At 45.8% G+C, this 23,567-nt stretch overlaps 1 protein-coding gene across 1 annotated transcript in view; it reads right to left on the bottom strand.

The window, feature by feature from the left end:
• Nucleotides 1–7,782, bottom strand: part of CREB3L2 (cAMP responsive element binding protein 3 like 2) — a 133,445-nt gene extending 125,663 nt beyond the window's left edge. Inside the window, exon 1 of the mRNA XM_062194628.1 lies at nt 7,442–7,782. Within this exon, the coding sequence (XP_062050612.1) occupies nt 7,442–7,543 (102 nt within the window). The 5' untranslated portion in view covers nt 7,544–7,782. The remainder of the gene's footprint in view (nt 1–7,441) is intronic.
• Between the last annotated feature and the right edge of the window lie 15,785 nt (nt 7,783–23,567).

The raw sequence follows: 23,567 nt of genomic DNA, 5'->3' as shown, positions 1-23,567 counted from the left end.
AGGCAGTTCAAGCTGCAAGCAGGCACACCCGGCCTCATCAACGTCGGAGGAGCCAGCCACATGCAACTGGAAAAATAGGTTCTTTGAAAGGTGGCATTTGGCTTTCTGCCTGCTGTGGACCTCAAACAGAACAAGTCATTCTTGTCTCGCATGCTGAGCACGATGACAGGCTCAGCCAGCTACCTCCAGCCCTGGTATTTGACCCCGATGCAGAGAGTCCAGATAATCCAGTTAATTCTCTATGTCCTAGTTAGTGAGTCAGGACACAGTACTCACCCTCGGACTCTACCTCCATGGGCAGCTCTTGCTTGCTTTTCACTGCTATCTTCCTGTTTAGGGCCCTGGCAGCACAGCTAATTAATATTCTTGGAACTGTGCAAGTGGCACAGTACTTGGGCTTGCTCTTTTCGATCACAGGGCTAATTATTGTGGACTTTACAACCTTTAATAGTTGTTGGCCCATCTGTGTGAGAAAACAAACACACCTTTGTTTGTTAAACAAACATACCTTTTGATTAAGGAAAGAACAGTTAACTCGGACTATTTTACTAATACTCATGCAACTTGAGTCTCCAGTATCTCCTCCCTCCCCAGTGATTAACCTAAGCCAATAACGTAAAGCCCATTCCACCTTCCCATCACTGGTTTAGAAATGATCAAGTGCCCCAATTCTTATCAATAAATCTAAAAATATATATATATCAGCTGCTGGGATACTAAGAAAAGTTTCTTTCATCAAGAGTGGGGAGGGGGGCACAAAGAAGCGATGGCCTCTCTTCTACCCCTGGATATTGTCAATTTGAATGTAACACCTGCAGCTCATGTCATCATGCCTCCAACTTGAAAATGAACACTGCACACAGACAGGTGGAACCAAGGTCCATGTGAGAACTGAAAGCTTCTGAGGCAGCCAAAAAAAAAAAAAAAGAAAAAGAAAAGAAAAGAAAAGCCACAGTTCTAGGCTTCTTGCAACATGAGATAATAATTTACCTCCGGAATAAAACCCATCTGAATCGGTTTTCAGTTACTCACAGCTACAAACATTGTAATTAATCCAATTACTAACTGAGTGCAATGCTGCATTTCTCCAGCAAGAGCAATCTCCTAGCAGAGCTCCCTGTTTCTCATGGATCTTTCAAGAAGGAGGGCAAATCCAGAACTCTGCCCTGCCCTCTCACCTTTCAGGATGGGGCCCAGGTCACCTACCCTCAACCCAGGTTAACACTGAGAACAATTCCAGAGACAATAAAATCACGGGTCAAGAATTTTTCAGGCAGACAGTGGAAACCCTTAGATCACAAATTAATAAAACAGGAGCAGGGCTGCCTCATGATGAAAAGCCACAGGGATAGAATAACAGAGGGGCAGTGAAGGCGCCCCTTCTGTTCCCAAAGCTGCCTCCCCTGTTAGCTGCCTGTTTTTAGAAGTGCTCCATTTGGAGACTCTCGCTTTTGCACTAAGCACTCACTGTTAAATACAAATGCCTATTTGGGGTATCACGTTAAACCTTACGGATATTTAAATTTTTAGTGTTTGCTGGTCAAATCTTTCCTGCAAGAAAAATGTGCAGATGGGGAGTTCAAAGGAAGATACCAGCACAGTGAGCACCAGCCACCGGAGAAGGCAGAACAACACAAAAGTGCAGGAAGCTCAAGCGAGGGCCGTGGTGACAAGTCATACTTCACAATTTTGTCTCCTGCGAGAGCTGAACTCAATTTATTCAGCCGCTGGAGGTCAGGTGACCACAGGGAGTGACATTCTCAGCAGAGGACGACCCAGGCTTCCCTTCAGAACCTGGGTGGGGGCCAGCACTAGGAGTTGATTCCAAGATGAAACATCAAACCCAAAGCTTCAGTAGCTCCCTGAAACCATATCAGTGTCTGGGCCCACCTGGGGGAAGAGGAAACCAGCCAGCCGACACCTCAGACATCAGTGCAAGATGTAGAAGCCAGATGGCCTTCCCATCCGGACACCAGGAGGTTGCACATCCCCTTAACTCCTTCCTACCATGGTCTCAGATCAGTCATTTCATGCTAAGTTATAACCAGATACAAAATTTGGGTAACACACTACCAAATAATTTTAAAATAATGGGTTTTATAGGAATGCTGCATTTAAATTAAGCAATTTCTTGAATTTTGCAACAGCTTTACCAGTTCCTATTACGTGTTTTAAAAAGGGTATGATCATCGAAAACATTGGTAAAATCTTTATCTTCTAGATGGCTGCATTAAGATATAAGAAAGTTACCGAGATTGCACGATTCATCACACAAGTCCACTGTCAACCTCTATCCTTACAATGCCCCCCCCCCCAGCCCCGCCAAGATTCTGCTTCCTCCATTCTACACCTAAGGCCTCCGCTGACTTGAGTCAGGTGTTGGCTTTAATACAGCACCAAAGCTCCCTTTACTCCCAAGGTTATGCAAGTGAAAATCACCTGCACTGATTTTAATGGTGCCTTTAAGTTGTAATTCTTCATCTTCTAAACATATCCAGATGGTAAACATTTACTAAATATAATTTTTAAAGATTTATTTTTTTATTTGAAAGTCAGAATTATGGGGCGGGGAGGGTAATGGGGGAGGAGGAGGGAGGGAGAAGGAGAGGGAGAGAAAGAGAGAGGGAGAGAGATCTTCCATCTGCTGGTTCACTCCCCAGATAGCCACAATGGTGGGGACTAGGCCAGGCTGAAGCCAGCAGCCAGGACCTTATTCCAGATCTCCCACATGAATGCAGGAGCCCAAACACTTGGGCCATCTTCAGCTGCTTTTCCCAAGCCATTAGCAAGAGCTGGATCAGAAGTGGAGCAGCTGGGACATGAATAGGCACCCATATGGGATGCCAGCACTGCAGGCAGTGGTGCAGTGGCGGCTTTAACTGCTACACACAATGCCAGCTCCTAGAGGGTAAACATTTCAACAGCATCAAATGATATGGTACTTACACCTCCCTCTCCCTCTCTGCATCTCCAGGCTCCCATATATGCCTCCCAGAAGTAACTAGTTCTCCATTCTTGAGCATCCTTCCAGACACTGTCCCTCCATATATCTTATACACAACATAAAATGTGTGGATTCATTTGCTCTTCAAAAAAAGCCCACTGAGAATTATTATATATATATATAATTATATGTATATTATATATATATATAAAATTTGCACAGAAACTCACAACATGAACATCAGACATGTTCAATATCCAGGCAAGCTTGAAGAAAGAGGCTAGGATTCTCTCAACCATCACAATGCCTAAGAGACACACTCCTCAGTTTTAGGTCTGTCATCTCTTCTGAACCTGTATTTAGCAGGTACCCAATATTTAAGCAGCAGCTTCCTAACAGTATTACTCGCTGAATTAAAACAATATCCCACCCTCTTTATGAAAACTATTTTTTAAGCTACAAAAAGCCCAGAGCTTTACTAATTCAGTATCTAATGAGCAAGTCCATATTCACTATCCATGTGCTTCATTATTTTGTAGAACGCAACCTATCTCCTCTAGACCTTTTGTCCTGAGCCAAGAAGCCTTCTTAACTAACCAAATAAAAAAACATGGCTCCCGACAGCTCATGGAAGGTGCCTGAGAAACATCATAATCCCAGCCTCAGGCACCTTGAACATTCTATATTTTTTTAGATCACCTTATTGGACAGGTTTGCTAAAACAGAGCATTAGCACTCACACATGCGGTAACTAAATCCCTATTTAAAGTAATGAGAGTGATCACGTGGGAAGGGCTTGGTGGCTGCCACTGTCAGCCTCAGTTAAACATGAGCTGCTTTGGGACCCAGCTGTTTCTGTACCCCAGTCACTCTCTCTCAAACTCTCCATCGGTTCCTTTAAGTCAGGAATCCTCATTCATACAAGATGGGCAAGAACTCTAGCTTTGGAAACAGTCAGACTCGGGTTTGAATCCTCATTTTGCCACTAGTTACCTGTCAGACTTGACCAAAGATGCTCAAAGTCATTAAGTCTTGGTCTTCTTATGTAAAATGAAAACAATAAAGATGGCTCTCAGATTGGGCACTAAAAAGTTAAATTGTAATTTTGGTGCCAGCATGGTGGCATGGCGGGTTAAGCAGCCACCTGTGACACCAGCATCCCACTTCCAATCCAGTTCTCTGCTAACATGCCTGGGAAAAGCACCAGAAGATGGCCCAAGTTCCTGGGCCCTTGCCACCCACGTGGGAGACTCAGATGGAATTCCAGGATCCTGGCTGTGGCCTGGCACAGCCTCAGCCATTGTGGCCATTTGGGAAGTGAACCAGTGGATGGAAGATCTAGCAATCTCTCTCTCTCTCTCTCTCTCTCTCTCTCTCTTCCCTCCAATCCTACAACAGTGCCGTTCAAATAAACAAAATCTTTAAAAAAAGAAAAAATGATCTAATTTTTGTAAAAACCCTAAATATAGTAACTTTCAGTAGGACCAGCTAAATAATCTGTGGGACTCAGTGAAAAATGAAAACATGAGGTTGTCCCTATTTAACAATTAAGAATTCCAAGGTAACAATAGAGCATCCAACCAAATGTAGGCTCTATGGGTTTGTGCAGTGAGCAGACTCAGGCAGCTGGCTCTCCCTTTCCGGTAACAAATACTTAACAGATGGTAGCATCATCATCTCTTAAAAGCTTCCCAACTTCTATCTGTACCTCACCGCCCCTGCAGGCTCTCCTCCCCATGTCAAATGCCCAATCCACCATACTTAAAAAGTTTCTCTGGGTCATTCCAAAAACAGGCATCACTGACTCAGAAGTAACCTGCATTTACAAGGAAAACAAAACAACCAAAAACAGGTACTTTAAAACAGAAGATGCTGCTATAGGTCCATGCCTTTCTCTGGCTTCCCACTCCTTCACATCTTTGTTCAGGATAGGTGTTTGGCCTATGCTGGTTCAGATGCCAGTATCCCACATCAGAGTAGAGTTCCATTCCTCACTCCTAACTCCAGCTTTTGTAGACCCTGGAAGCCAGTGGTTATGGCTCCCAGCTTCAGCCCCATCCAGTCTTGGCCATCTGAGGAGTAAATCAGTGGATGGAAGCACATACTTTGTGTGTGTGTGTGTCCCTCTCTTTCTCTCTGCCTCACTTCCTCTCTCTCTTTGCCTCCTAAATAAATATTTTTTTAAAGATTTATTTATTTATTTGGAAGTCAGAGTTCCAGAGCAAGACGGAGAGAGAGGAGAGACAGAGAGAGATCTTCCATCTGCTGGTTCACTCCCCAAATGGCCACAACAGTTGTAGCTGGGTTGGTCCAAAGCCATGAGCCAAGAATTTCTTCCAGTTGGACTTGGGCCATCCTCTGCTGCTTTCCCAGGCACATTAGCAGGGGGCTGGATCTGAAAAGGAGCAGCTGGGACACAAACCAGTGCCAATATGGTATGCCAGCACCACAGGCGGAAGATTACCCTACTGTGCCACAAAGCCACCCACAACAAGTATTTTTTTTTAAGTCTTTGTTGAGACCCATTTTCAATGGAAAGTCTACCATGGTCACTCAATTCAATACCATATTTTGCCCTCCTCCATCCTGTATTCTGTATCCCCTTTATCCTGTTTGATGTCTACATTTTCCATAGCACTTATCTTGCCTAATGTACTATGTCATGTACTTCTCCATTATGTTTATCAGTTATGTGTATCTTGTACAGACCCACACACACACACACATACACATACATACACACACACATACACACAAGAAATATAAGCTTCAGGAAATCAGGGATTTTTCTCTGCTTTTGTTCATTTGTGCACCCCTAGTGTTTGGCATATGGAAACATTTAGTAAACACTAATTGAAAGAACCAAACTTATCCTTGAGTGAATGCATAACCAGGCTATTGTTTTTCCATATGGAGATTCAGCAGGAGGTCAGGCCAGCCCACATCACAGATCAGTGGAAATAATAACAACTCTGCAACTGGACACCAACAGAGCTCAACTCACAGATGGGAAAGTTATCTCTTTTCGGAGCTCGGCCAGACTCACCTTAGTTTGAAAGGAATTGAATCCAACAGTCAATGCTACTAAGTCCAATCCCTCTTGTACCCCTCATTCATATACACAGAGTGTTGCAACGAGTGGCATTTTATGAGACCTGTTCATAAATGAGGCACATCCCTAAGCGCAGGATGTCACGGTTACTATTTTAAAAACAGGATTAGAAGAAAAATATCACTTCTAACTGCTTTATCTCAATGACAGAGAAAATAAGCTATTAATATCAAGAGGAATGAGAGGTCTCTAACCCCAAAACTGTGCATAAAGATGTAAGAGCCAGTCCAAGCTGCACTCCCAGGAGGTACTGCCATAGCCACAGGTAACATCTCGAACCCTGGCCCGTGATCTCACAAATACAAGTCATGTGAGCCACGAAGGGCAATGTGGATCCCTCCCACCAACTGGAAGATCACCCCAAAGCCGTGGCGTTACAACCGCGGGAGGAGACATCTTCACAGCAAAAGAACCACAAGTTCAAGAATAAAAGAGCAGAGCAGCTCCTCCCGACCCGGTTAAAAGGTAGCCTGTTTCACTAGAGACATCTGGAGCACCCCTTAATCAGAAGATACCTGCCACCCAACATGCTCCAAGTTCCTTCCCAAAGACAGAAAGCACCTCTGGGCCCCTGATTCAAATGCAGCTCACAGGGTCTCCCGGGGGACCGGCTCAGAGCACACCGTGAGGATCACAGGCGACATCTGGCTTCCTCCTCCCCACCGCACCCCTCCATGAACCTCCACTGCCTCTGAGCCCTGCACCCTGCACTTTTTAAACAAGCCATTCTCAGCCACCACACACACTCTGGTGGGAGTCAGCAAAGGAGGAGGCCCTCATGCCTTTTCCCAAAATAACGTCAGCCAGAGGCAAAGGCCAGAGAGGTGGAGCCTGCGGGCCATTTTGCAAAAGTTTCGAATATCCTGGTACTGACCCCATTAGAAGAACCCCGAAAGGGAGAAGCCAAGGACCGCGTCTCTCTCTCTCTCTCTCTCTCTCTCTCTCACACACACACACACACACACACACACACACACAGCCTTTCTCACAGCCGCAGCTCCTCAGATTTTCCATCCTCCAGTGCTGGCCTTCCCCTCCGGAGAGGGGGAGGAGCGCACTTCGCGGGTGCACGGTTTAAGAAAACGCACCAAGCAGCCTTCCTCCTCCTGTGGAGACTTCCCAACACGCACGCACGTCTTGCAAACCGTCTACCTACAAACCAGAAGGCAGAGGGCGGGGAGAGGAGAGGGCAGATCCGAACGCCACCAGCTCCACAGCGTGCGGTGGTCCGCGCGCGACCCCGCGCCCGCACCAGGAAAGATGTGACAGAAGAGGAGCAGGCGGGAAGACGAGGCGCTGCCGCTGAGGGAGCGGCTGACAGAGCCGCTGCCGCCTCCGAGGGTCCAGGCAGAAGAGCCGCCCCGCTCCCCGGGCCGAGCGCTCACCGTGTGGTACAGGAGGGCCTCGCTCTCCCCGGGCTCCGAGAGCTCGCTCAGCTTGCGGTCCCACTGCAGGACGCTCTGCTCCCCGCTCTCCAGCACCTCCATGGCGGCGCGCGCGCGCAGGGCCGGCGGGGGCCCTCGGGGGTGTGCGCGCCTGAGGCGCCGAGGCAGGGCTCCCGAGCGGCGCCCTCGCGGAGCTGAGGCTGCGGGGAACACAGCCGCCCGGGGCTCAAGGCCGGCCGTGCGTGCAGAGCGAAGGCAGGAGGTCGGCTCCCATGCCAAGAAAACCCCTTCGCAGCAAGCCCCTCTGCACCACTGCTCCAGACACAAACTTTGAGGCTCCCCTGGGCTTCTCAGCTTTGCTCCAGAGCCCAGCTGCGACCCCACCTCCCGCCAGAGCAGTGACCAATCGGATGCCCGCTTCGTCCTCGGGACCCAATCATGAGTCTGCCTCTCCTCTCAGTCCCGCCCAGAAAGCAGGGGCAGCCCGAAGAGTCCGCCTAGTCTTTGGAATGTGGGCGGGGAGCGCCCTGGACGTCACCGGGGAACTCCTCCTACTTGATTGCGGCCTGCGGCCGGCTGTCTGCTACAGCGCACCAATAGAATGCTCGAGTCCAGGAGTGACGGACGGCGGGATAGACCAATAAGTAGGGGAACTATGGGACGGACAGCCAATCAAATAGCGACAAGAATACATTTTATGAAAGAGGGAGGGCGCGCCCAGCCCCCTGGCTAAGTATCCCCAGAAATTAGCCGGCGCAGTGAGGGGAGCCAGAGCTGGTCCGCTACGGAACCCCGCTGGAAAAGTGGGCAGACTTAACTACTGTCCAGATATTCTCTAGGAGCTTCATTCATTTGAGTATCTCTGGCTTTTTTTTTTTTCATAAATCACATACTATACTCAAATATAAATATTTCCTTACGTATAAGTTGCTGTTGGCAGAGTTTTTAATAATTCAGCCCATTTTCTGTTAGGCTCTTCTACTGACAAGCTTTTTCATGGGCTTTATTATTCTGCTACTTTCATGTACTCAGTGGACATTATTGATCGCAGCTAATGACATGTTTTTCCAGGTCCTAGAACAGCGAGCTGAAGTCTTGAGTTCATCAAGCTTTTGTCCCAGCGGAAGTGTGAGACAGTAAACAGATAAACAAAATAAGCGTGTAATTTAATTTCAGGAAAGTGATAACAGCTATAAAGACAAAAGTAGGATAAGGGGATGGAGCAGGTCCCTGCTGCTTTCTGTATTGGCCTGGGCAGGTGACATTTGAGCAGGGACCTAAGGGAGGGAGGAGCTGGCTGCTGGCTGAGTGCCCTGAGAGGGGCAGGGGGCCAGGCCACCACTCCTGTCAAGATTAGGGAGGTGATGACCTATTCGAAAGTAACTTCCCCAAACATTGGGATTTTTCTTCCTCCTTTTGGACCCCACCTTTTAAGGAAACAGCTCTTGAAAAATATAGTTTGCCCATGATAAGTATAAAGAAGTCTTTGATAGTTGGTTCTAGATGTGTCTTACAATAGCACATTCAGCAATCAGCTTTTGCTTTATCCTCTTGGCAAGTGGTTTGTGGGGGGTGGGGACAGTCAACTGTCAGAGCTCTACCTTGTCCTTAAGCAGCAGTTTTTCCTATAAACCACTGTATTTGATCCTTTCTCATGGGGTCTTTTGCGATTATCTTAATGCTTAACTTGAAATCCTAGTTTATGGGCACACACTTTCCTTACCCAAGAGTTTTCTCTTGAATCCTTGGTTTTTCTTTTCCAACCTGCTACTGCCTTCAGCTCAACCAATTCGTAGGTCACCCTTTTCAACTTTTAAAGACCTTTCCTGTTTTGTTTATGTAACACTCAACAGGAGCATGAGTTACAGATAGGTCCATCCTTGTTAGCACAGGAATGCTAGCATTAATCGGTGGGGCATTTCTGCTTTTGACACAGTCTGACCCTGTGTGTGTCCACGCTGTGGGTCACTTCTCGGATGGCCTCCAGTGGGCCTGGCTCCTGGAATTTCTGCCTGAGGCAATTCCTTCCTCTTGAGTATGAGCCACCCCTGGGGGCTTCCTTCTAAAAAAAACAGAACGTGAGAAAAGTGAGGGGATGTCATAAAGACTGCCTCCTGACTTGCTTATTCTCTCTGCCTTTGTTGCTTGCCCTGGGGGAGGCAGCTGCCATGCTGTGAACTGCCCCAAGGAGAGGCCAATGTAACAAGAACCTGAGAAAGGTGTCCAGCCAGCAGCCAGCAAGGAACTGAGGCCCTCAGAGCAACCTCCCCTGAGCAACTTAATTCCACAACAACACAGGCAAGTGAGCACAGAGGGGGATCCTTCCCCTGCCAACACTTTGACTGGCAGAGACCCTGAGCCAGAAGACACAGAGAAACCACACTCAGATTCCTGACCCACAGACACTGCAAGGGAAGACATGCCCTTCGTTTCAGACAGCAAGTTTTTCATCTGTAAACCTAGTGGTATGGGGGCCTGGTGTTGTAGCACAGGGGGTAAAGCCTGCAATGCTGGCATCCCATGTGGGCACCAGTTCATGTCCATGCTGCTCCACTTCCAATCCAACTCCCTGCTGATGACCTGGGAAAAGCAGCTGAAGATGGCCCAGTTCAGATCCCACTCCAAGCACTCCTGAGAAATGCATCTGAGCAGAACTTGGCCTTTTCTCCTCTAACCAACAGCCCAGGAAAGGGGTAAGGAGTAGAATTTCATTTCTTTCTTTAAGATAGTTTATACCTTATGAAGAGAATTGAAAATGAATCTTGATGTGAATGGAAGGGGAGAGGGAGCCGGAGAGGGGACGGTTGTGGGTGGGAGCGAAGTTATGGGGGGAGGGGAGCCATTGTAATCCATGAGCTGTACATTGGAAATTTATATTCATTAAATGAAAGTTAAAAAAAAAAGATAGTTTATACCTGGAAAAAAAAAAGTATATTCAAGAGTATCTGGAATTCACCGGGTACTTAACAAATCCTGGCTACCCTGGAAAACGGGCCTCAGGACACTGAGGACTGAGCATCCCTAATGTGACTCTTCAAGGTGTGCACCCCTGCGCCTGTTCCTCTCCTCTGCTCGCTTGTCCCTTCAGGAGCTCCTCTCAGCGCCCCCTTCACACCACTCCATTCTCTGAGGAACCCCCCTAACTCCAGCTTGAGCAGTTTTTCCCCCCTTTTAGTATAGGAAACCATGGAATCCTACCTATCTCCTTTCTAGACTAACTCGCGTCTGATGTGCAGCCTGCTGACGCACTGCTACTCTAAGCATCTTAGTAGAAGTGGGCCATTGGGTTAGCAGTTAAGATACCACATGGGACTCCTGCATCCCAAATCAGGGTGCCTGGGTTTGAGTGTCAAATCTGCTCCCGATTTCAACTTCATGCTAATGTGCACAGTGGGGTGACAGCTGGAGTGACTGAGTCCCTGACACCCATTTGAGGAGTTTCCAACTCCTAGCTGTGGTCTAGCCCAGCCCCAGCTGTTGACAGCATTTGGGGAGTAAACCAGCAGATGAGATCTCTCTCTCTCTCTCTCTCTCTCTCTTTCTTCTCTCTCTCTCTCTCTCTCTCTCTGCTTTTCAAATAAATAAATAAGTTGGCTAATTGTTTGAATTTTTTATGTAAACTCCTGCCTTACAACTTACATGGAAGAAAAATCTTCTGATGGACTAAGAACATAAATGTAAAGTAAGACCAAGCTAGATAAAACGCTTTCATAATTTGGTACACACATAGTGTCTTCAGAACCTTCATGGGCATGCATATTATGCAAAAATGCTATATGGATTTTTTTTAAATTTGAAACAAATGTCTTTAAGATTTATTTATTTATTTGAAAGTCAGAGTTACACAGAGAGAAGAGAGGCAGAGGGAGAGAGAGAGGTCTTCCATCCAATGGTTCACTCCCTAATTGACCACAACGGCCAGAGCTGCGCCGATCTGAAGCCAGGAGCCAGGAGCTTCCTCTGGGTCTCCCACGAGGGTGCAGGGGCCTAAGGACTTGGGCCATCTTCTGCTGCTTTCCCAGGCCATAGCAGAGAGCTGGATCAGAAGTGGAGCAGCCAGGTCTCGAACTGGCGCCTATATGGGATGCCAGTGCTTCAGGCCAGAGCATTAACCACTGCGCCACAGCGCTGGCCACACAAATGTCTTTCAATTCCACTTCCGGCGGGCGCCGTGGCTCAACAGGCTAATCCTCCGCCTTGCGGCGCCGGCACACCGGGTTCTAGTCCTGGTCGGGGCACCGATCCTGTCCCGGTTGCCCCTCTTCCAGGCCAGCTCTCTGCTGTGGCCAGGGAGTGCAGTGGAGGATGGCCCAAGTGCTTGGGCCCTGCACCCCATGGGAGACCAGGAAAAGCACCTGGCTCCTGCCATCGGAACAGCGCGGTGCGCCGACCGCAGCGCACTACCGCGGCGGCCATTGGAGGGTGAACCAACGGCAAAAGGAAGACCTTTCTCTCTGTCTCTCTCTCACTGTCCACTCTGCCTGTCAAAAAAAAAAAAAAAAAAAAATCCACTTCCCACAAGCCTTCCTGAAGTCCCTTCATCTAGATGATAGACAGATACGGAATATGGGTGTATGATAACCAAAAGGAAAGATATAATTTACATAAAAGAGTACAATGCTTCCTACGTGCTGCTCCCTAGAGTCCTTTCTTACTGAAGGTCCTTCCCCATGGCTGAACCCTTGATCCCCCTGCCACCGAAGTAAGCAGTGTGAACATGCGTTCATGTCCACACCTGTCTTTATGCTCCTGCAATCATACACAAGCCCGTTTCTCAATATCTTGCTTTCCTCTCATAACAATAGAGCTTGGAAGTCCCCCCGGTCTGTAATCCATGTCTAGTGCATTCTTGTTAATGGCTGACCAGACAAGGACGAAGTGCTTTTTTATTCCCCTGTTGCTGAACTCTTACTCCATTTCCAAGTTTTACTTAAAGAAACATCAACTGTATGACATGGGGCGATTGCTTTTCTCTTTTGAACTTCCCTGTTTGTGACCTCCTCCCAGTGGTGGAAGATAGGGCTCAGATTGAATGTGTGGCCTAGGAGCACCTGGGACTCACAGAGCTGGGCTCAGGTACCAGGGACGGGACTCAGAAAGGAGGAAGGAACCGAAATGGGGTAAAGGCAGACGAAGGCCTGGAGGATAAAGAAGTCTCATGGGTTTGCTCTGCTGGGCCACTCTGGCTACTGGAAGGCCCTCCCCTTAGGATATTGTTCCCACTGTGTCATAAAAGCAGTTGGTGGGGGCCAGAGATTCCTTAAAAGAACAGGGAGGACTCAGCCAGAAACCAAGCGGCTGCACTGAAAAAGAAAGCAAGCTTATTTCAGCCCTGATTTGGATCATTTCTGCAACACTGCCACCGTGTGGCTGTAGAGGCACAAGCAGATAACAAACCCAAGCAAGGTTGGAAGAGCCGGGTGGTCATTAAGTGAAACCAAGTCTCACATTCTATCTTAATTTCCAGGCCACAACTCAAGATATAGAACATTTCCATCAACCCAAAGATGGTGTTTCCTGATCACTAAAGCCCCATAAGAAATTGCTGTCCTGACTTCCATAAAAGAGATTTGCCTGTTCTTCAACAGTACCTCTGTTAAGTGTCTTGCCTACAGCGTCTGTGGGAAGCGTCCATGTGGTTGCATGTACAGCCGATGCTTGTGATTCACAGTTCTGCTCTACAAAGTCACCACACATACCCACTGTTCCTGGGGAAATTGGACTTAGTTTCCTGTGCAGCCTCTGGTCATGACGAAGTCATCCACCTGATAATACACATCAATAAATATACCATTATACGTGCACATGTACCATATGTACACATGCACCAGCAAATCAATATACTTAAACAAACAACATAAAAACGACCAAGCTATGTGTGTTTCAAGACACTTAGTATACATTGCCAATGCATTAGCATTGAATGCCCAGCCAACAGCACTATAACATGTGCACAAACAAATGAAAGAGATTTACTTAACACATTTATTTTCTCTACAAGGTGCATCTTAGCCTTTTTGGACTTCTTTTTAAAAAGATGATTTATTTATTTGAAAGAGATAGAGAGATATCTTCCATCCATTGGTTCACCCCCCTAAAAGCTTGCAACAGCTGGGTCTAGGACAGACTGAAGCCAGGAGCCAGGAGCACCATAATTTTCTCTTTAATGTGTGGCAGGAGCCCAAGAGCTCGAGCCATGTTCCACTGCCTTCCCAGGTGTATTGGCATGAAACTGGATGGAAAGTGGAGCAGCTGAGACACCAAATGGCACTCTGGTGATATGGGATGGCTGTGTTGCAAATGTCTGCTTACCACAGTGTCCCACAAGGCCAGCTCCACAGCCCTCTTGTACTTAGAAACACTAGAAAGTTCTGTCTTAGGGGACAGCAGGCAGCCCTATCCCCATCAGAAGCCCCCAGATCCAAGGTGCTATGGAAGTCAGGGAGCAAGCTCCTGTGTATCCTGCAAGTGGGAGATCGATGGTGCTCTGTGTGATCTAAAGAAGCTCCCCCCTGCTTTTGTTTTTAAAGAGTTATTTATTTATTTAAAAGGCAGAGCAACAGAGAGAGAGAGAGGGAAGGAGGGAGGGAGGAAAGGGGAGAAAGAGAGAGAGAGAGAGAGAGAGAGAGAGAGAATCTTCCATCTGCTACAAATGGCTGCAATAGTCAGGTCTGGGCCAGGTCGAAGCCAGGAGTCAGGAGCTCCATCCTGGTGTTCCACATGAGGAGCAGAGACCCAGGCCTACAATGCAGGCCCATGTTGATCTTCCTTATTTTACCCAATAATGATGGGATCACCAGGAGGTAAGGGTGCTCTCAAATGGCAAAATTTATAGGAAAGATGGACGAGTAAGAACAAACATTTCCCAGATGTAAAAGGAAAGAGTAAGGAAATAATACTTGATATAGGCTGTGCTATTCTGAATTGAATAAATATTAAATGATTAAAGTTGAAAAGAAAACTTTTGACATTTAAGAACTTGGGACAAACAAGACAGCAGTATTGAAACATACATCAGGCCGGTGCTGCGGCTCAATAGGCTAATCCTCTGCCTTGCGGCGCTGGCACACCGGGTTCTAGTCCCGGTCCGGGCACCGGATTCTGTCCCGGTTGCCCCTCTTCCAGGCCAGCTCTCTGCTGTGGCCCAGGAGTGCAGTGGAGGATGGCCCAAGTGCCTGGGCCCTGCACCCCATGGGAAACCAGGATAAGCACGTGGCTCCTGGCTTCGAATCAGCGCGGTGCGCTGGCCGCAGCGCGCCGGCCACGGCGGCCATTGGAGAGTGAACCAATGGCAAAAGGAAGACCTTTCTCTCTGTCTCTCTCTCTCTCACTGTCCACTCTGCCTGTCAAAAAATAAAAAAATTAAAAAAAAAGAAACATACATCAATATAAAGTTCATATGGATATTTTATATATTATATTCATATTGAATACAAGTAAGATAAATATGATAGAAATAGACATACGTAGATATTTGAGTATGTGTGTATTTGAACACATAATATTGAAGCTTTTAAAGCTAATGACTTTAATGCTGTAGCTACTATAGTGATGATTATATATTAAAAAAAATAGACCATTAGGAATAATGAATCAGAGAAGCTCTGTTGGTTAAAACAGCCTGCCCTGAACCAGGAAGTAAGCACAGGGAGGTTGGTATGAAAACTAACACAGCCCTTTCAAAGTTTTCTTGTCTGCAAAAATATTGCCTGGAGCCTGGTTGTTTGGTTAGGCATCCCTGGAAAGTAAGCAGAAGGAAACCATAAAAACAGTTTATTTGATGGAGGGAAGAGAAGAATCAAGTCAGGCAAGCAGGTCATATCTCAGAGAGGTGAAATCAAATACTCCTCACATTTGTGACCATAAACTTTTCAAACTTACTGTGTTCCTGGAGATGGTTTGCAGGAGGTAGGCCTTACCTTCAGATCTAAGCAGTTTTTCCAACAAATCTTTGGACTCCTGTTGGCTCTTTGCCAATCGCGAGTGCAATTTCTCATTGGTTTCTACAGTGTAATTTTCTGACCACAGGTCAAGTGAAGGACCAAGAGTCAGTGCCATACTGATGTTTGTGGCAAAACAGGTAGACCCAGGGACTAGGAAGAAGACACTCAAGCAAAGGATGGGTTAAACAAAGAAAATGAAACCACTTTCATTAGAACTGAGAGAAGATAGTTACTGTAATTCTCAACTTACTGTTAGGAAACATCCCAAAATGCTTGGAAGCCATGAATTCCGAATCGGTCAGATACCAGAGTCCAGAGCAGAAGCTCCTGCTGTTGCTCAACCTGTGACAGAGTGAGGGAAGTAAGGCTTGGGTTTCAGGCAACTTGGCACTTACCACCACGGACTCAGAACATTGAGGGGTGTCATGGACTCGGGAGCCACTGCATTCCAGTGGCCTAGGCCTGGCTCATACACAAGGCTGCTTGGTCTCTCTTAAAATCTCCAGCAATGAGGAGCACCCACTCATCCTCCAGTCTCCATATTGTGTGCCCCTATGCTCTTACCATATTCCCACCTCTTCCCCCTCCAAAAAAATCTAAGCATATTTTCCATGGTTCATTCCTCTGTGTCTATGAAAAGTTTAAGGCAGAACCAGTTTCCCAACAATTTTTATTTTAAGGGCTGTCATGAAGTCATCCCACCTTTTCTTTAGGCCTAAACAGATTGCAAGACTTGAGAGATGTCAAATTATAAACTATCATGATAGTCTTCTCAGAGACTTCTGCTGTTTTTTTTTTCTAGATCCATTATATGTTGGGACCAAAGCAGAGCACAACACTGAGTGAAGGATTCATTTTTAAATGTTTTGTGTCCCATCTCAATAGACTTCTTGCTGCATTCAAGAGTTGTGCTAGGGAAAAGCTGGAAGCATTCCCACTGAGAACTGGAACCAGACAAGGATGCCCACTCTCACTATTGCTATTCAATAGAGTCGTGTAAGCTTTAGCCAGAGCCATTAGGTAACAAAAAGAAATCAAAGGGATTCAAATCAGGAAAGAGGAAGTCAAAATATCCTTATTTGAATATGACATGAGTCTATATATAGGGGATCCAAAAGACTACACCAAGAAACTATTGGAACTCATAGAAGAGTTTGGTAAAGTAGCAGGATATGAAATCAGCACAAAAAAACAGCAGCCTTTGTATACATTGACAATGCCATGGCTGAGAAAGAACTTCTAAGACCAATCCCATTCACAATAGCTACAAATAAAAACCAAATACCTTGGAATAAATTTAACCAAAGATGTCAAAGATCTCTATGATGAGAATTACAACACATTAAAGAAAGAAAGAGAAGAAGACACGCACAAAAAATGGAAAAACTTCCATGTTTGTTTATGGATTAGAAGAATCAATATCATCAAAACGTCATTCTTCCAAAAGCAATTTACAGATTCAATGCAATACCAATCAAAATACTTAAGACATGCTTCTCAGATCTAGAAAAAATGATGCTGAAATCCATTTGGAAACACAGGAGACCTTGAATAGCTAAAGCAATCTTATACAACAAAAAGAAAGCCAGAGGAATCATAATATCAGATTTCAGACATACTACAAGGTAGTTACAATCAAAACAGTCTGGTACTCATACAAAAACAGATGGATAGACCAATGGGACAGAATAGAAATGCCAGAAATAAATCCAAGAATCTACAACCAACTTATATTCGACCAAGGACTTAAAACCAATCCCTGGAGCAAGGACAGTCTCTTCAACAAATGATGTTGGGAAAACTGGATTTCCACATGCAGAAATATGAAGCAGTACCTCTACCTTACACCTTAAACAAAAATCCATTCAAAATGGATTAAAGACCTAAATCTATGAACTGATACCATAAAATTATTAGAGAGCATTGGGAAACCTTGAAAGACACTGACATAGGCAAAGTGTTCCTGGAAAAGTACCCCCAGAGGCACAGGCCATCAAAGCCAAATTAACATGGGATTACATCAAATTGTGAAGCTTTTGTACTACAAAAGAAACAGGAAAGTAAAGAGGCAATCGACAGATTGGGAAAAATTATTTGTGAACCATACAACTGATAAAGGATTAATAACCAGAATATATAAAGAGATCAAGAAACTCCTTAACAAAAAACCCAGTTAAGAAATAGGCATAGGAATTAAACAGACATTTTCCTTTTTTTTTTTTTTAAAGATTTTATTTATTTATTTGAGAGGTAGAGTTACAGAAAGTGAAAGGGAGAAACAGAGAGAAAGGTCTTCCGTCTGTTAGTTCATTCCACAATGGCCACAATGGTCGGAGCTGCGCCAATCTGAAGCCAGGAGCCAGGTGCTTCTTCCAGGTTTCCCATACGGGTGCAGGGGCCCAAGGACTTGGGCTATCTTCTACTGCTTTGCCAGGCCACAGCAGATAGATGGATTGGAAGAGGAGCAGCCATGACTAGAACCGGCGCCCATATGGGATGCCGGCGCCACAGTAGGAGGATTAACCTACTGTGCCACAGTGCCGGCCCCATAAACAGACATTTTTCAAAAGTGGAAATCCAAATGGCCAACAGACACATGAAAAAATGTTCAGGATCACTAGCTGTCGGGGAAACGCAATCAAAACCTCAGTGAGGGCCGGCGCCGCGGCTCACTAGGCTAATCCTCCGCCTAGCGGCGCCGGCACACCGGGTTCTAGTCCCGGTCGGGGCACCGATCCTGTCCCGGTTGCCCCTCTTCCAGGCCAGCTCTCTGCTGTGGCCAGGGAGTGCAGTGGAGGATGGCCCAAGTGCTTGGGCCCTGCACCCCATGGGAGACCAGGAGAAGCACCTGGCTCCTGCCATCGGATCAGCGCAGTGCACCGGCCGCAGCGCGCTACCGCGGCGGCCATTGGAGGGTGAACCAACGGCAAAAGGAAGACCTTTCTCTCTGTCTCTCTCTCACTGTCCACTCTGCCTGTCAAAAATAAAAATAAATAAATAAATAAATAAAAACAAACCTCAGTGAGGTTTCACCTTACCCCAGTTAGCATGGCTTTCATACAGAAATCAACAAAAAACAAATGCTGGCGAGGATGTGGGGGAAAAGGTACCCTAATCCACTGTTGGTGGGAATGTAAACTGGTAAAATCACTATGAAAAACAGTTTCGAGATACCTAGTCTGAATATAGTCCTACCATGTGACCCAGCCTTCCCACTCCTTGGAATTTACCCAAGGAAAATGATATTTCACACACAGTCTTACCTTGTGAACATCACAGTTACACTACTATGTTCTCAAGTTCAGCTGATTTTGCAGCAACCCTCCAATAAAACTTTCCCTGTGCACACATGTTTGTATCTAATTCCCTTACTCTGAAACCAGACTCCAGAGCTTGGCTTCCCTTTTCTGTGAATGGCTACAGAGCAAGGCTTCCCTGTCACATGAATGGCTATGGAGCCAAGCTCTGCTATGCTATATTCCCACCACTGTCAGTTTGAATCAAGCTCAGGATTTTATTTTCCTTAAATCTCTTTTTTCATCACATTGATTTCAGCTCCTCAGCTCCAGCCTGCTGCAATTTATTAACATCATGCGTTGAATACCTCTCTCCATTGGAAAAAATTGGGAAATACACCAAGATTTTCAAACGCTAGATCACTATGTCAGCAGGTGGCCAAAGTTTCTAATAGAAGTGCTCAACATGTAAACCTAGGCTCAAAATTTAAGTCCTGTTGGTGGCACTTGTGTGAGTTTTTTTCCTTTAACATTTTGTTTTTTGCTTTTGGGTCATCAACAGGCATTATTCACAATACTGGAAACTTTTTTCAATAATGATACAACTAGGACAGTTCTTTGCACTGAAAAAATGACCTGGTCTACTAATTGATTGACTGATTCCTGGCCATATAAGTGCATGAAGTTTGACTCTTGTGACCCATTGCTAAATATGTTCAGGCTAGATCTTCTTCATGCCTCCAACGTCTCACCCTTGGGCTTAGTAGAGATGGGACAGGGAACACATAGCTCTTAGCCCCTCTTGGAGTTACCATCAGTGCCTCAAGCTGGGCTGTAGGCACAGCCAGATCTCGGAGCTGCTATTTCTCGGCACACTGCTGCAGGAGGGTAGAGTAGGTGGCAGCCTGCTAGGGGAGAGCAAGGGGCCACTGAAACATCAGGACTACTCAGCCACTCCAGGTCAACAAGCTATGAGCCAACCTTGGCATCTCACAGGTTTAATCCCAGGGGTCAATTTTAAGATCATTAAGATCATTACTGTTATTTTACAAATGTGGAAACAGAGACTAGGAAACATGGGATGACTTTTCTTTGAGCCATATTGCAGATACCTTAGAATAGGAGCTCAAGGCCGGCGCCGTGGCTTAACAGGCTAATCCTCCGCCTTGCGCCGGCACACCGGGTTCTAGTCCCGCTTGGGGTGCCGGATTCTATCCTGGTTGCCCCTCTTCCAGGCCAGCTCTCTGCAATGGCCCGGGAAGGCAGTGGAGGATGGCCCAGGTCCTTGGGCCCTGCACCCGCATGGGAGACCAGGAGAAGCACCTGGCTCCTGGCTTCAGATCAGTGCAATCTGCCGGCCACTGCGGCCATTGGAGGGTGAACCAATGGCAAAGGAAGACCTTTCTCTCTGTCTCTCTCTCTCACTATCCACTCTGCCTGTCAAAAAAAAAAAAAAGAATAGGAGCTCAGTCTTCTTGTTCCTCCAACAGCGCTCTTCTTGTCCACAAACAGTAGTAGGGGGACAGCACATTTCCAGCTCTTGAAGCTCAAATGGAGGTAGAGCAGAGCCCCCTCAGGCTTTCCGCTTCCTAAGAGTGTTGGGGCGGGGCAGGGGTGCAGAACAGATGCTATCAGAGGTTTCTACCCTGTATCACCCAAAGGTACTGTCCCAACCCAGCAGAAAACCCTGGGTTCTCAAGACATGGAATTAAATAGAGCACAAGGGTTCTCTCTGTCTCTCTCTTTCACTGTCCACTCTCCACTCTGCCTGTCTAAAAAAAAAAGCATACGGGGCTGGGTGTTTGGGTTTTGTGTGCCTCTTTTCAGTGGATTTCCTGTGTGCATTCTCATGTCCCAAAGCTGTTTCTACACAGGAGGCCTATTCCCCTCCAAATGACTGCTGTGCCACGGGCAGGATTACAATGAATGAATCACTGAGAACTATTATGGACGTTCATAGCATGGAAATGGAAAACCGAGTGGAAATGGATACATTTCTGGCACAGATAACATGTGAAAAGTAAACCAGTAAGACAGAAAACTGGACAGACCAAGAAACAATGAGATTAATCAGGAATTAAAAGTCTCCCAATAAAAAAAGAAAGACCAAAGCTAGTTTCACTGCTGAATCCTACCAAACTTTTAAGGAAGAACTAATAGCAACTGTTTTAAAACTATCCAAAGCAATTGAATGGGAGGGAACCATTCCAAATAAAGTCATCATGAGGCCAGCAATCCCTTGATTTCACCAGCAATAATACAACCATCACCACAAAAGTGAAAATTGTAGGTCAATATCTCTGATGAACACATATGCAAAGTTCTCAACAAAATACTAGTCAACAGAGTCCAATAAGCACATTAAAACAGATCATTCATGCCAACCAAGTGAGAAGCATCTCAGGGGTGTGAGGATTGCTCAACATATGTAAATCAATAAATGTAACATATTATGTCTATGAAAACAAAGTTTGGGGCCGGTGCTGTGGCATAGCAGGTAAAGCCGCCGCCTGTAGTGCCAGCATCCCATATGGCCACTGGTTCAAGTCCCGGCTGCTCTACTTCCCATCTAGCTCTCTGCTGTGGCCTGGAAAAGCAATAGAAGATGGTCCAAGTGCTTGAGCCCCTGCCCGCATGGGAGACCGGGAAAAAGCACCTGGCTCTCGGCTTTGGATTGGTGCAGCTCCGGCCGTTACGGCCAACTGGAGAGGGGACCAGCAGATGGAAGACCTTTTTTTCCTTTTTGAAAGAGAGGGAAAGGCAGAGTGGAGGAGGAGAGAGAGAGAATCTTTCATCTGAAGGTTTCTTTTTTTTTTTTTTTAAAGATTTATTTATTTACTTGAAAGTCAAAGTTACAAAGAGAGAGAAGGAGAGGGAGAGAAAGAGAGAGAGAGAGAGAGGTCTTCCATCTGTTGGTTCACTTCCCAATTGGCTGCAACAGCCAGAGCTACGCCAATCTGAAGCCAAGAGTCAGGAGCTTCTTCCTGGTCTCCCACGGGGGTGCAAGGGCCCAAAGACTTGGGCCATCTTCTACTGCTTTTCCAGGCCACAGCAGAGAGCTGGATTGGAAGAGGAACAGCTGGGACTTCAACCAGAGCCCATATCGGATGCCGGCACTGCAGGTGGTGGCTTTACCCACTACGCCACAGCACCAGCCCCATAAATAAATAAATCTTTAAAAAATCATCTAATGTTTAATAAAAAAGAAAGCAAAGATTAAAATTATATGATCATCTTAATAATACAGAAAAAACATTGGCAAAATTCGACATCCATTTAAAATACAAACCCTGATTAGATACTGAAGGAACATACTTCAACATAATAAAGGCAATCCAAAGCCAGTAGCAGTTTGATATGCCAATAATAAACCCATTAAGAAAGAAAGAAGAATAGGGGCTGGTGTTGTGGGACGGATGATTAAGCCACTGCTTGTGATGCCAGCATACCATACAGGTGCTGGTTCAAGTCTCAACTGCTCCATTTCTGACCCAGTTCCCTTCAAATGTACCTGGAAGGCTACAGAATATGTCCCAAGTACTTGGGCCCCTGCACCTATGCAAGAGCCCTACATGGAGTTTCTCGCTTCTGGCAGTTGGCCTGTCCCAGTTCTGGCCATAGTGGCAATTTGGGGAATGAACAGCAGATGGAAAAATCTCTCTCTCTCTCTCTCTCTCTCTCTCTCTCTCTCTCTGTTTTTTGTAGTAAAGTAAATAAACTTCAAAAAAAAAAAAAAAGAGCAATAACTTCAAAAACAGTACAAAACCTTGGATTAAATTGAAACAAGGATGAAAGAGACTTTTACAATGAAAATGAAAAACATGAATGAAAGAGAAAAATAATGAGAAACCCTCTACTGTGCATAGTTGGGAGAATTAATATTAAAATATCCATACTACTAAAATCAATTACAGATTCAATGCAATATCGGTCAAAATACCAGTCAGTGACATTCTTCCCAGAACTAGAAAAATAATCCTAAAGTTTGTGACTTATACACAACAGACCCCAAATAGACAAACAATACTGAGCACAAAGAACAAAGCTAGAGGTCCCATGGTTCCTTATCTCCAGAATACTACAGAGCTACAATCATCAAAATAGGATGGCACTGGCTTGAAAACAGACACATAGACCAGTGGAACAGAAAAGAGATCCCAGCAATGAATCCACGCATCTACAGCCACATGGCTCTCAAAAACAGCACCAAAAACCGACACTGGAAAGAAGATGGTCTTTTCAATAAACAATGCTGCAGAAACTGGCTACCCAAACACAGAAGTTCAAAATTTCCCCCTCTAACACTCACCTAACACAAAAATCAACTCAAAATGAATCAAATACCAGAATGTGAAATCTGAAACTATGACAGTAGCACAAGAGAATGTAGGGCAAGCACTTCACAACCTCTGTATACGGAATGATTTTTTTGACAAATCTCCAAAAGCACAGGCAACAAAAGTGAAATTAGATAAATGGGATTCTAACAACAACAACAAAAAAAAGCTCTACACAGCAGAGGAAACATTCAACAGAGTGAAAAGACCAACAGAAATAGAGAAAATGTTTGCAAGCGTTTCATCTGATAACAATTAAGATATAGAATGTATTAAAAATCTCAACAATAACCCAGCCAATCCCATGACCAGGGCACAGAGAACCAACAGGGGATGTGCATGCATGGAGTGAGAAGTCAGGAAATTGTGGGGACCAGAGTTAGTTCTGCCTTCAGGAGAGTTACTACGTCCAGGTCCATCCCTAAAGAAGGGAGAACAGAACTTCCCACCTCCTTTGCTGGACTGTCTGTCAGGAGCAAGAGAAGGCAAGTATACCAAGGTGCTTTGAAATGTCCAAAGTTCTGCCTAAGAGCCCTCCCTTCAGAAGCTCCCTAAATATACCTAGAACCAGGAAGGCCTGGGCCTCCCATACTGTTTCCACAGTCAGTGG

Source organism: Lepus europaeus, chromosome 1 (assembly GCF_033115175.1).
Source record: "Lepus europaeus isolate LE1 chromosome 1, mLepTim1.pri, whole genome shotgun sequence".
Lineage (NCBI taxonomy): Eukaryota > Metazoa > Chordata > Mammalia > Lagomorpha > Leporidae > Lepus > Lepus europaeus.
Note: the sequence above shows the minus strand (reverse complement) of the source record. Positions and strands in the feature narration are given on the sequence as shown.